Source organism: Bufo gargarizans, chromosome 5 (assembly GCF_014858855.1).
Source record: "Bufo gargarizans isolate SCDJY-AF-19 chromosome 5, ASM1485885v1, whole genome shotgun sequence".
Lineage (NCBI taxonomy): Eukaryota > Metazoa > Chordata > Amphibia > Anura > Bufonidae > Bufo > Bufo gargarizans.
The window spans coordinates 380,286,853-380,300,994 of NC_058084.1; the positions used below are offsets into that span (position 1 = coordinate 380,286,853).

Below are 14,142 nucleotides of genomic sequence, written 5' to 3' on the forward strand. Positions count from 1 at the left end.
ACGATCGCTCCTCCCTATACTGAGGAGGAGATCGCTGCATGCAATAGCATCATTCTCCTCCGCTGGCGAGCAGGTGATTTCCAGTAAGCAAGCAGCAATCACCCGCAGAATCGGACTAACAAATTACAGATTTGGCCTAGTCTTCAACTCAAAGGAAACCAATAAGAACGTTTAGACAGGAATCTACCATTGTTCAGCATTATGGACATGGCGTCATGAAAAGGTGCCAACGGTCAACTGAAAACGTTTAAAAAAATATATATATAATTTTTTTTTTTGACTTTTCAGCTGTCCAAAATCTCTGATGTAGAGGTCCTTCTACCAATTCAAGTGGCGCTTGATATTACGTTCATTTTTCACTGTGCAGAGATTGTAGAGCGTATGAGAGGAGAGGGATCGAGTGAAACATAAGTGATGGTTTATTGCCCCCCCCAAAAAATTACCTTTTATAAAACAGGAATACGTTGCCGGCTCTCCTGCCCATGCTCATATAGACTCCTGTTGAGGGACAGATCCACTTACATTATTTAAAGGGTATATTAGACATCCTTATGCCGCAGACTATTGTCTTCCCTCCCAGCAATCGCCAGATAGCTAAGGGAGGACTCTGCTGCAATTGCATGCAGCGATGTCCTCCATCGCATGGGGAGGAGCGATCCATATGCCATTGCTAGTCCATATGCAGGAAAGCGGTGCGTCGGCAGCAGATTGCTATTACACAGCACGATCTGCCACTGGCATCATTAGCATTTTTAAGTAGGCTTTAAAGCAGGCATCCTCAAACTGCGGCCCTCCAGCTGTTGCAAAACTACAACTCCCAGCATGCCCGAACAGCCTAGAGGTATCAGCCTACAGCAGGGCATTGTGGGAGTTGTAGTTTTACAACATCTGGAGGGCCGCAGTTTGAGGATGCCTGCTTTAAAGGGATTCTGTCACCTCCCCTAACCCAAAAAACGATTTTAAAGCAGCCATGAAGCACAGCTTACCTTGATTAGGCTGTGCTCTTTTATCTTGTAATCCGTCCAGCAGTTTCTGCAAAAAAACTACTTTTATTGATATGCAAATGACGAGCTTCATTCTCGTCACTGGGCATGCGCCGAGGGAAGAGCGAGCATCGGACGTCACTGGGCTCGGCGCATGCCCAGTGACGAGGATGAAGCTCCTGCCCTCAGTCTCCTGCTGATCGCACAGGCGCAGCCCTCAGTGGGTACTGCGCCTGTGCGAGAGTTCGTTCGGCGTGAGGGAGGGGGAGGAGAGGGATGAGACGCTGTGGCAGGCTGGGGGCGGCGGTTAGACAGTACAAGGAAGGCGGGCTGGGCACTGTAAGAGGGGCGGTACTGGGCTCTCTAAGAGGAACAAAAACGCCCCTCTGGGCACCTTCAGGACTCATTTGCATATCAATAAAGGTCGTTTTTTGCAGAAACTGCTGGACGGATTACAAGATAGAAGAGCACAGCCTAATCAAGGTAAGCTGTGCTTCATGGCTGCTTTAAAATCGTTTTTTGGGTTAGGGGAGGTGACAGAATCCCTTTAAAAAAAATATATAATTTTAAAATCACAATTGCCCGATGAATGAAACCTTTGAAGACGATTTGCATAAAACTACATTTGAATCGCTTCGTACAGTATTAGAATGTATTGGCTCAGATGAGCCGAAGTTAATACTTCAAAGTCTCGCGAGACTTCGGGTAATAACTTCAAAAATGTATTTCTACTGTTAAAAATCTTTTTCTGGTCTGTGCGATGGATGAGACATTACTGCCGCTGTGGATAGGGCCAGGACTATTGCTCTACCGTGCAGATGAGGAAGATTAAGGAGTTAGTGGGTTCCCAAACTGCCAAGCCACAGAAATTCAGGCCACTAAGTATTCTATACTACAAACTTTCTTCTTCGGATGAGTTCATGTGTAATTAAGGCAGCACCCACTGGGTCCTGGAAAAAAACAACATTTCGATATTGGCCACAGGATGCTAGCTTTACCACAAGTCAGAACTGATCTGCCCTCGTAAAGTGTAAGCAGAAAAGTGGAAGTGTATGAGTGCCAACAGCTCCGCCACCAAGCAGAACCATGCAAACTTTAGGAAGCCACCGAGCACTGAAGCATGAACAATAAAGAAGAAAAATAAAAAATCCAGTTTTCTTCAGTTGCTTACTAGAGTCCCAGACTGTCTTTGGAAGTGATATCAGCACAAGAACTGTGTCAGGAGCGTCATGAAATGGGTCTAAAAGATCAAACATCTGCACACAAGGATGCACAATGTCTAGCTTCAGCTGGAGTGCTGTAAAGCACACTGCCATTAGACTACAGAGCAGTGGAAATGTGTGGTCTGATGAGGTCTGGGATGGGCAGATCGTGTAAGATGCTACCTACCAGAAAGCATAGTGCCTACTGGAAAATTTGGTGTAGGAGGATTTACTTTACTGAGAGAGTAGTGGATGCATGGAATAGCCTTCCTGCAGAAGTGGTAGCGGCAAATACAGTGAAGGAGTTTAAGCATGCATGGGATAGGCATAAGGCCATCCTTCATATAAGATAGGGCCAGGGGCTATCCATAGGATTCAGATATATTGGGCAGACTAGATGGGCCAAATGGTTCTTATCTGCCAACACATTCTATGTTTCTATATAGTATAGGGTTGTTAATCAGAATTTGGGTTAGGCCACTTATTTCCAGTGAAGAATAACGTTAATAGTACGGCATAAGGGAACATTTTAGACAATGTGGGGGAAAGGTCCTCTCCGGTATTAGCAGCCCCCCATACAAGATAATGTGCAGGAATTGAGTTGCCTGCACAAAGCCCTGATCTACACCCTGGAAAACACATCTGAGATGATGTGAAACGCAAATGAGGAGCCATCAGTGCCAGACATCACAATGACTCTTTTAGCAGAAGGACCACCAATTCCAACAGACTGTTGAGACAGTCTTCCCCAGAAAAGCAAAGGCCACAAAAGGGGCACAACTTCCTATTAACACCCATGATCTTATATAATGGCATGTCCAGCAAGCTTATACAGCGGTGATAATCAGGAGTCCACATACTACAAGTTAGGCTGCTTTCACACTAGCGTTCGGGTGTCCGCTCGTGAGCTCCGTTTGAAGGGGCTCACGAGCGGACCCGAACGCAGCCGTCCAGCCCTGATGCAGTCTGAATGGAGCGGATCCGCTAAGACTGCATCAGTCTGGCGGCGTTCAGCCTCCGCTCCGCTCGCCTCCGCACGGACAGGCGGACAGCTGAACGCTGCTTGCAGCGTTCGGGTGTCCGCCTGGCCGTGCGGATCCGTCCAGACTTACAATGTAAGTCAATGGGGACGGATCAGTTTGAAGATGCCACAATATGGCTCAATCTTCAGGCGGATCCGTCCCCCATTGACTTTACATTGAAAGTCTGGACGGATCCGTCCGAGGCTATTTTCACACTTAGCTTTTTTTTGCTAATATAATGCAGACGGATCCGTTCTGAACGGAGCCTCCGTCTGCATTATTACGATCGGATCCGTTCAGAACGGATCCGATCGAACGCTAGTGTGAAAGTAGCCTTATGGAAACCTCTCATGATGTGGCTTTATAGGTGATGTGTGTGAACGCTGGGACCCCCATGGGGGTACTCATTGCAGTGGATGGACAGTCAAACATGCACATGGCACAGCCCATTTCCAGCAGTCCTATAAAGAAAGTTGTCATGAGTGACCATCGCTCCATTTAAATGGGAGTTCTGTGCATCAATGGTAATTTCACATATAAAACTTGGAGGCAGGACACATGGCTAGGAACAGGGTAACATTTTACTCACAAGTTGATCCTTAACCAAGTTGTCTCACTTCAACAAATGGCATTTATCATGTAGAGAAAGTTAACACAAGGAACTTACTAATGTATTGTTATTATCCATATTGCCTCCTTTTCTGGCTAGATTCATTTTTCCATCACATTACGCACTGGTTCTTTAAATGGTTTACGACCGCCCTGCAATCCAGCAGCAGGGGTTGTGCTTGCACACTATAGAAAAAGTGCCGGCCTCTCTGGTGGCCAGGACCATGGGTTCGCACATAGGCATGTATGCGCAGCACCTCCCGTGCACCTTGTATCCATGCAGCAGCAGTGGCCAGGATGCTGCGCATGCGTGCCTATGTGCGCTCTCATGGTCCTGGCCGGCACTTTTTCCTATAGTGTGCAAGCATGACCACCACTGCGGAAAATGAATCTGCTGAAGCGAGACAACCTCTAAACACTTATACCAAGGTGTGAAATCAAGGCCATGAAAACAATAAAGACTGAAAATAAACTGTGCAAAACCCTGTCAAGACAACAGGAAAAACAAACGTGCAACCATGTGAAATAAACATTCAGTCCAATCATTTTCTACAGCTGTTTAATGACACATAAGCAATATGAACAGGAAAGCATCCAAGGTTAATGTAATATGATTTACCAGCTCTAACCCATGAACCCTCATCTCTCATCCCCAGGCAATCAAGCCTGAGAGCAAGAAAACCCGTAAGGCAGAAGAACCACACATGAATCCGTCCAACGCACAAACTGAAATACCACTTCCTCCCAGTCATCTTCTGTTGTCGCCTCCTGTCCAGAAGGTGCATTTATAATGGCCAACCATAATTTATCGAGAAAGAACAGTGGCAAGAGAGCGTCTTTCCTAATAGCTTTTCCTGAAAATGAGATGTTGATTCGGTATTCCAATTACAATGGATGTGACACAGATGATGGAATGACTGAACAGTCTGTGAACCAAGAACAAGCCTGCAAGATTAAAAGGAAACAGCCGGACTGAAGTCGGAGTGCTACAAAAAGAGATCAGAAGACATTGCAAGCCTCATGTCGAAATACATGAAAAACCATTAAGGAAATAGGACTCGTGCCAAAGAAAAAGGAGGACAAAGCAGAATAAAAATTCTGATCTATTGCTTAATACTTCAAAACTGTTGGGGCTTTCATTTTCTTAGGTTCCTAAATACACAGTAAGAAAACAGCCGGCATTCGGCCCCTTGCAGACAAGCGTCTCAGGATACGTTGCATCTGCGATCAGGGAAAATCGTGCGAGTAGGTACGCAGTTGCAGTCAGTTTTGACTGCGTTTGCGTTCAATCATGTTCAGTTTTTATCGCGCGGGTGCAATGCGTTTTGCACGCGCGTGATTAAAAAAAACTGACTGTGGTACCCAGACCTGAACCCGGACTTCTTCACTGAAGTTCGGGTTTGGGATCGGTGTTCTGTATATTTTATTATTTTCCATTATAACATGGTTATAATGGAAAATAATAGCATTCTTTAATTCAGAATGCTAAGTAAAAGGTCCATTGTGGGGTTAAAAATAAAAAAAATTATGTAACTCACTTCATCCACTTGATCGCACAGCCGGGCTCGTCTTCTTTCTTCTTCTTGCAGGACCTGGCTGGAAAAGGACCTTCAATGACGTCAGCGCAGGTCCTGCTGAATGAAGAGAGAAGGTTCTAGCCCGTGTGAAAGGGGCCTTATACAGCACCTATGGCTTCATGACTGAGACATGAACCACCTAGTTACCTATAGAATAAACCGAATATTTACAGTAAATTTTTCAGCTAATGAGTATCCGTATGAACGCTCGTTAGCGTTCACATGGCAGTGTAATACTGCCGACAAGTGCCCGATAATGAGCAAACGCTCAATCAGGCAATCCAAATCTTTTGTTAAAAAAAATGATAGTTTGCAGCGGCAGATCGTTATGTCTTATCACAATCTGCCACCGGAAAACCACTAGACAGCATGGGGACGAGCAATGGCATAGTGATTGCTCCTCTCCATGCTGCGAAGGAGATCGCTGCATGTAATAGCAGCGGTCTCATCTAAAAGCCAGCAGCCGATTGCTGGGAGGGAACGCTTCCCTGCCGATAATAGTCTGCCATAACCCTGCCCTTCATTTACAATAGTGATAAGGTCAGCCAGGTAGTCGGGATTACATTTACAACTTTGCCCAAAACCATGTTATATAAAACATAACATTAATATCGAAACATGGAAGCACTGGGCGATCAAGCAATAAATGTGTACCTTCAGGCTGGTCAGACATGGCGTACAACGACCCCGAGAGAAAATGAAAGAATATATGATTTTGCACAGCGAGACTGCAGAAAAAAATCACTTCTAGCCACTAACCACATCGCCATCAGCAATCTGTTTAAAAACTATGCAGATCTGTGGTAAAAGAGCAGGTTGCCACAGTTTTCGGCCACTTAATGATCCTCCATGGCTGCTACAGGAGAACCCAGCCTGACAACGAAGCAATCACTCACGCTTGGACCCAGGTCCACCACAGATCATGGTGCATAATGTGTGTGACAAGAGGACGGTGCAGACAGTACACATCGTGGATTTCACCTTATGTACTGAAGGAGTGGAATCCGCACATCTGAACTCACCTTCATGGTGGCCGCACACACTCAGTCCATGGGGCCGAGTTTCGTGCTTCACTGCCAAAAACCAAACAGCTCTAGGCCGTATCATGTCTACCTAGGCCCATTCACACAGCCGGTAGGTCAACAGAATTTTGGTGTGGACAGTCAAAAGCCACCAGCGGCCATGTCTTTTCTGCCTCCATTAATTTCAAGGGAGACAGCGCTGAGGATCTCTATTACGGCCGCGTAGCGATCCTCAGCTCTGCCTCCCATTGAGATTTTTAGTGGAACTCCGCTGTAAAACTCACCATGTAATCCTGAGAACAGCCAAGCAAGTGTGCACCTTGGGAGTTGTAGTTTTACCACAGCCGGAGGTTAGCCGTCACAGCCTTGCAGGTCGTGAAACCTGAGACAGATATGTGTGGGGAAAATGCATTGTTTAAAGCAATAGCAAAGTGATGAGATTTTCCACAAAGTCTGCAGATAATCTGAGACTTTAAATCTGCAGTATGTCACTTGTGACTGCAGGTTTCTTGGCAGTGCAGAGGGGGAATCTATGGCAGACTCGCAGCACTCCCACAAGATGAGACAATTTTGTGCAGACGTGTGGCCGTACCCCTTCAGGTCATCCAGGTAGACTGCTGCACTTTTTTTTTTTGCATTATATCTTTTGACAGGTACTGTACACTTTGCATAAATACAGGCGCAAAATACCGTATATAACAAATGCCACCTTCTCCACGACAGTCTCTGCACCCGCACATTTATGTCACTGTGTTCTGAGATGCTAAATGTTTTTTCTCTCAGCCTGTCTACCAATATAACGTAATTTCTCCTAAAAGAAGCTCAAACACGTAGTCTGGTATGCAGAGGATGACCTGCTCGTGACCTAAAACTAAAGGCTGGAACTGGGATATTTTGAGCAGATAACAGAAGGAAACGCATCAATTGCATTCCACATGAGATCTGCTAAATCTGCACAAGAAAATTGGAAAATTTGGACAATTAATTAACATTTTTAAAAGGTCAAAAGTTAAAGGGGTTTGCAGTGGCATTATATTGATGGCCTATCCTCAAGACAGGTCATCAATATCAGATTAGCAGAGGGGACGACTTCCGGCACCCCCACCAATCAGCTGTATGAAGGGGTGCTTTCTCTATGAAGTGTACCTGAACGCCATCTCCTTTGTATTCACAGCTGCTCGGCCAATTCCTTGGAGAAGACACGCAGGTAAACTCTGAAGAGGAAAGGTCAGATAGATGGAAAAGGACTACACGGCGACAGCCGACGCGGACAGGATCACTAGTAGCGGTGATACCATAGAAATGAATAGGAATGCTGTGACAGTCGCAAAAAAAAATCCAACATGCCTGGATTTCTTGTGACTGTTGCAGCAATCCCATTGATTTCTATGAGATCACCGGTACACCGCGATCCTGGCCGCGACCAGTGTCACCGTGTAGTCCTAACCTATCATTTTACTAAATGTGTTAAATGTTACAGTGACGTATCAGAAGCTCTGATAGGTGGGAGTCAATGAGAGAAAACTAAGGGGTAGAAGCCTTCAGCTGAGCGCTGCACCCCTCACCTTAGATCGGCTCGTCTTGGAGAGCTAAGCGTGCAGTGCTTGGAACCAAAGCTGAAGGGCCACAGCACATATGGTAGCAGAGCTTTTGTTCCCCTTTATATCAGCAATCAGTAGGAGTCTCAGCACCCGGCCTACCACCAATCAAAACCTCACTGTGACGTGTGAAAAGTTTTTGAAGTCGCAATTGTTCCTCCCACAATCCGGCCGGTGCAAACAGGACATGTTCTTCCACCAGCGCTTGCACTGCCTGAAGATCATGCAATGTACCAGCCATACTGGGCACGGGATGTGCAGCAATGTTTTAGAGGGAGCTGAGGACTTCTGTGGGCGCTCCTGCTCTACGAATGAACGCTAACAGCTCTGGTTTTTAGAGCAGCCTTTCACTCAACAGGCAGGATTGGAGGTAGTTCCAATCCCAAATGTTAACTCCTTGATTGCAAATCTGTGACCACACCATGATCAGAGGCTGGGTAAGCCCTCTGCAGTCAGCCCTGGAGACCTAGAAGACCCCAGAACTGTAAGTTCAGTAATTCGGCTGTTAGGGCATATTAGTGTTGCCCTAACCGCAGCCTGTGCCATAGAGACACCGAGCATCCATGATACGTTACAGTATAGGAGTATGCTACAGTACAAAATCATTTTGTAAAGCACTCATTCCTTAATGGGATAAGAAAAGGTAATTTAAAATATTTTAATAAAAAAATGCTTGCAAAAAATAATAAGTGATTATTTTTCATAAAATACCTTTCATTATGCATACATCACCTTAAAAGTAAAAAAAATAAACTTATTAGGCATCCACATGACTGAACTAACCTGAACAACTCACTTAACAGGTGATTCAATGTGAAATATGTACAGTATAAAGTAAAAAAAAAATTATGTCCAGAATCGCTTTTTTTTTATGTTTGCAGCACCAAAAAAATTATATTGATTACAAAGCAATTTTTTTTTTTCCTACTTCCTCTTTTGCATAAAACTACCTAACGCTATAGCGTTCCCTCAGCCTTATATAGTGTAAATGCGCATTCTCCTTCAATGAACGCGCAGCCGGCTGTCCTTCCCGACAGAAGAATCGGCCAGCGTCGATGCACTATGCTTTGCTGGACTGTCACCCACTGAACGGTCTCCTAATTGCTGATCTCCTGAACGATTACCATTCAGATTATCAAGTACAACAAGAAAGCGAGTAAAGGAAGGAAGTAGAAGCCGGGCCTTGTTTACTGGTGGTGCTAAGCCACTTACTGATGCCTCATTTCTTTCAGACAGACTGCAGGGCATCGGGAGGCTTAAAGGGAACCTGTCACCTGGATTGTGTGTGTATAGAGCTGAGGACATGGGCTGCTAGATTGCCGCTAGCACATCCACAATATCCAGTCCCCATAGCTCTGTGTGCTTTTATTATATGATATGTAAATTAACCTTAGAGGAGTACTGTCTCCTCCATGCTTGAGAGATGAGTCCAGCGTTCTCTGACTCTGAGCCCAGCCACCACTGAAGGAGCCCAGCACTGCGCCGCATCCTCCGAATCTCCTCCTTGCTCCCCGATGTCACAAACCTAGAGCGCGGTAATCTCGAAATGTGTGAGTTAGCACAGGGAAGGAACACTATGCCGCCACTAGCTCACACATTGCGAGATTACGGCGCTCTAGCTTTGTGACGTTGGGGAGCAAGGAGGATGCAGGGCGGTGCTGAGCTCTGGAAACATTAGTAGCCTGATATATATATATATATATATACACACAGAGCTATAGGGACTGGGTATTGCGGATGTGCTAGCGGCCATCTAGCAACCCATGTCCTCAGCTCTATACACAAAATCCCGGTGACAGGTTCCCTTTAACAGCGTATTACACCGGCCGTCTGTGCTCCAGTATGCTGAGAACAACCTGAGCAGAAGCACTGCACATACCTGGTGGAGACGTCACCCGGATAATACTTCCAACAGCGCCACACCAACTATTTAATTTCAATGTAATCGTTCTGCTTCTCACTGATCTCATGGCAAACCGTATCAATTGGTAATCCACCGCGAGCAACATTTATCTCATCACATGAAGAATTACACTTTCTATACAGTAGTATCAAACACTGCACTTCAAGAAACACACCGTATCGGAGAAATAATACCGTATTACATATAATGAGGTCATCAAGAAGTAGAAAATGCTGAATCACGTCACGGGATCTCCAACAATTTCTTCTGAGATTCCCAGCAATCAGCAGAACATAACAGACATAGCGGTGCAGCCGTACATATGGCGGTGCCTGGAACACTAGAATGGGGGCGGTATGCAGTACCAGGCACAGCCACATTATATACTGTCACGTGTGGCCCACTTTTCACACCCACACTCATAAGACACTTATTTCCTGAAAAACACCTTTAATGTGACTTAACGGGATATACCAACACAATACTTTTTTCGTCAAAGGAGTCAAACATGTGAAGCATACCGATATTAAGAGCATGGAGGGCAAGGATTTCATGCGCTCGGCCCCATTGGCACTGCTTGGCTTTCTTGCATGTAAAGTACGGATCCATAGGAAGTATTTGAGATCCAGATATCAAAACCACGAAAAACCGATGAAAGCAGAAGGGGCGGCGCGTGCTGAGCAGTGCTTCCACCAATTCACTTTTCCAACAAATGGTTACTTACCCTTTAACATCACTTAATCTATCCAAATGATTGGGTCTGATCGCTGGGGATCCAGCTTTTCGGAAACAGAGTGAGCACGAGAACAGAGGTCCCGGAATGCCCTATGAGAATGAAGCGGTGTGTGCACGTGTGCCCATTACTCTATGTACTTCTATAGTACCGCCGAGTACAGCACTTGCACCGTCTTCTAAAGTCCCATAGTAGCTTATGTAGTGGTCACACATGTGCACATACTGCTCCGTTTTCTTGGGGCACTCCAGGACCTCCGTTCTCAAGATTGCATAGAGTCCCAGCGATCAAAACATTACTTCATGAAGATTTTCACTATGGCATACTATAAACATTGCTGGACTACATAAACTATGTAATATCGCATCGGTTCACTATTCAGTCACCCCACTTTCATCTTGGGGACACAGCCGCACTGGAGATAACACTGAACTCGCAGCATGTATCTGCGGCAGCTCCCGTCCTGACCTCCCAGCACTGCCGGGGTCGCATAGCATTATACTGATTTATGATGCTATGTAACCCTTAAGGTGGATTTAGACGCACCAATAATCGTCCACGTCATCAGGAACAACTAGTGTTGAGCGAACTTGTGTTTTAAGTTCTGCGTCCAAAGTTCAGGTTATCGAAGAATCCAGTTATGGATTCCAAATTCCGTTATGGTCCGTGGTAGCGGAATCCATAATGGGATTCTTCGATAAGTTCTGTGTCCAAAGTTCGGGTTCAGGTTATCGAAAGAATCCCATTATGGATTCCGCTACCACGGACCATAACGGAATTTGGAATCCATAACTGGATTCTTCGATAACCCGAACTTTGGACGCAGAACTTAAAACACAAGTTCGCTCAACACTAGGAACAACCACTCCTGCGAACGGTGGTTGTTCCTGACAAACTGACCATGTGCTGCCATTCACCCAATGAACGAGAGAAACGCTTGTTCACTGGGCGATCTTGTAGGCACCACCGATCATGGCTTCTGGGCAGCGGATTGTGTGGTCTAAACAGTGTTATCCAATACATTGCAGAACTCTAAATCAATAAAATGCTATGCGACCCGGCCAGTGCTGGGAGGTCAGGACGGGTGCTGCCGCAACAACATGCTGCGAGTTCAACGCGCCAAACTCGTTTCTATGAAAGCGGCCATTCCCTACAGACACCTCCTACTACTGGAGGAACCTTCAAGTATCTAGGAACCAGGATCACACCAGCCATGGTCACAAGTGCCGACTCCCCATGGGGCATTCACACGACCGTATCCGTTTTGCTGAATGCAAATAGCAGATCCCGCTGTGTGCAACCCATATCTTCCCTTCCTGTAGGTCCCGCACTAATGCCTATTCTATTCTTGTTCACAAAACGGACAAGAATAGGACAAGTTCTATTTTTGGGGCGATGCAGACAGCGCGTGCAATAAAATGAGCGAGCCCGCATCTGATCTGCAAAAAACGCAGATTGGATGAGGACCAAAAATACAGTCGTGTGAATGGACCCCAACAGGTGGAAGGAACAGAGAACCACTACCGGCAGAGGACCAGGCCATGGTGTTGGATCCCTCCCCTCGGTCAGGGGTCTGCCACAGACATTAGGTGCTGCACTGTACATAAACCATCCCCCCAGAGCTGTAGATCAGGTGGAAGGAAGCCCTTTATCTGTGAAGCATTTCTTCTCTGCGGCCGACCAGTCACCCAGGAGTCTGGAGAAGCTGGGTGACAGGTCCTATGGCAGGAGACCAGTACACAGCCTGCAAACGTGCGAGGGGTGCTCTCAGTACATGGGGGTGACAGGGGGGCTTGTGTCACGTGATGTCACACTACTCACCTCCAAAGAGGTGCGGGGAGAGGTGAGAGGGCAGCGATCCGATCAGCAGCCTGGAGCCGCCGCCGCCTGCCCCCGGTGCCCGCTCTCTGCCTCCCTCCTCCGGGGTGCTGCTGCCGGAGTCCCTCGCTGCTCCCGGGATACTGAGCCCGGCCTGACTGAGCTGGGCCTGGCTGCGAATTCCTCCCACAGATCTGCTCCGTGAGCCCAAAGCTGGCGGCGTGTGCTCCGAGCCCCCGGCTCCAGTCCCGGCCGCTGCCGCCGCGTGCCCCCCGTGCATGTACGGGTACCTGGCCAGGGGCGAAGACGTGGAGGCGGCCACCCCCGCTGGGCCCCTTATCGGCCCCCGGCCAGTGCTGGAAGGGATGTCCGAACCGGAGTACGCCCGTGTCCGACCGTCTGAGGACGGGCTGCTCTGCCGTCCGCCCATCGCCGGCACACAGCGAGTCTCTAGTCCGTGAAGCGTGCGCTCTCCTCCGGTCAGTGGCTACAGACCGCTCCGCTCCATGGTAGTGCCATGTATCCTCCGTGTGTCCAGCGCCCTCCTGTGTTACCTACAGCAGCCCCTGACGGTGCGAGTGCCCGGCTGCATGGTGCCCGTCACTGCCGCTGTACACTACATCCATAGAGCGCTCTCCTGTCACACGGCACACACAGTGCGGCGGAGCGGCGGACAAGTCATAAACTTTCCAGCAGCAGCAGCAGCCCGGCGTGACAGGAAGGTGGACATGGCGGCGTCACGCCCACTGCTGCAGCCCGCCGAGTACTGAGTGTACGGCCAGAGGGATGCGGGGCATGTGTCCCCTCACGCCGCCTTCTGTTGTGAGGAAGTGCAGCCGCCTCTCCCGTCAGCGGCGGGGCCTCCCTCCCTCCTGTCACTGCAGGCTCCGCCCTCCGATGGCGCCGCCTTGTTTTGGCGCCTCACACTTCACCTTTCTGTTTACTGTCTCCTCTGTGTCTCCTTCAGCCTCCGTCTCTCCATTCATGTCTGTAGTCACTGCCTCTGTACGTCCGTGTGCACTCCCTCACCGTCATGGCCCCCAGTACCTGTCCTCCGGCATTGTGTCGAAATGTGGTGTCATAAAATGGTGGAAATATGTGTGGCTCTTATCATTACCACAAATCACAGCGCCAGGCGTAGGCAGTCACCTATCTTAGGCTCCATTCAGACGTCCGTAGAATGGGTCTGCATCTGTTCCGCAATTATCCGATACGGGTGCGAACCCATTCATTCTCTATGTGCTCTACGCATTTCCGGAGCGCGGCCCTGATTTTCCGGTCTGCTAGAAAATAGAGCATGTCCTATTCTTGTCTACAATTGCGGACAAGAATAGGCATTTCTGTGGGGGCGCGGGCCGGGTGTATTGGGGATCCGCAATGCACTACGGACGTCGGATCGGAGCCTTATGCAGACTATGAATTGCATAGGCCACTGGTATTATTAAAAGAGCGTGTGACTAGAAAGTCGCAGTGTGTACTGTGTCTTATGGCAGTTATTAAAAACCTTTTGGAAAACCCTTAAAACTTGCCCTGCAACAAGCTTAAAGGGGTTATCCCACCCCATATGCCCGGGCCCCTCACGCACAATGTACTTACCTCTCTTCCCGGGACCCGTGTTGCTTCTGAAGCCTGCACCGCCGCTGCTGCATCTCCCCTTCGCGTGGATGAAAACATC

General features: G+C 47.8%; 1 protein-coding gene across 2 annotated transcripts in view; it reads right to left on the minus strand.

Annotated features, from left to right (window-relative positions):
• ZNRF2 (zinc and ring finger 2) overlaps positions 1–13,315 on the minus strand; it is a 126,510-nt gene extending 113,195 nt beyond the window's left edge. Inside the window, exon 1 of one of the 2 annotated variants that reach the window (XM_044293181.1) lies at positions 12,471–13,315. In XM_044293181.1, the coding sequence (XP_044149116.1) occupies positions 12,471–12,897 (427 nt within the window). In that variant the 5' untranslated portion in view covers positions 12,898–13,315. The remainder of the gene's footprint in view (positions 1–12,470) is intronic. The other variant, XM_044293180.1, reaches the window with a different exon arrangement.
• Between the last annotated feature and the right edge of the window lie 827 nt (positions 13,316–14,142).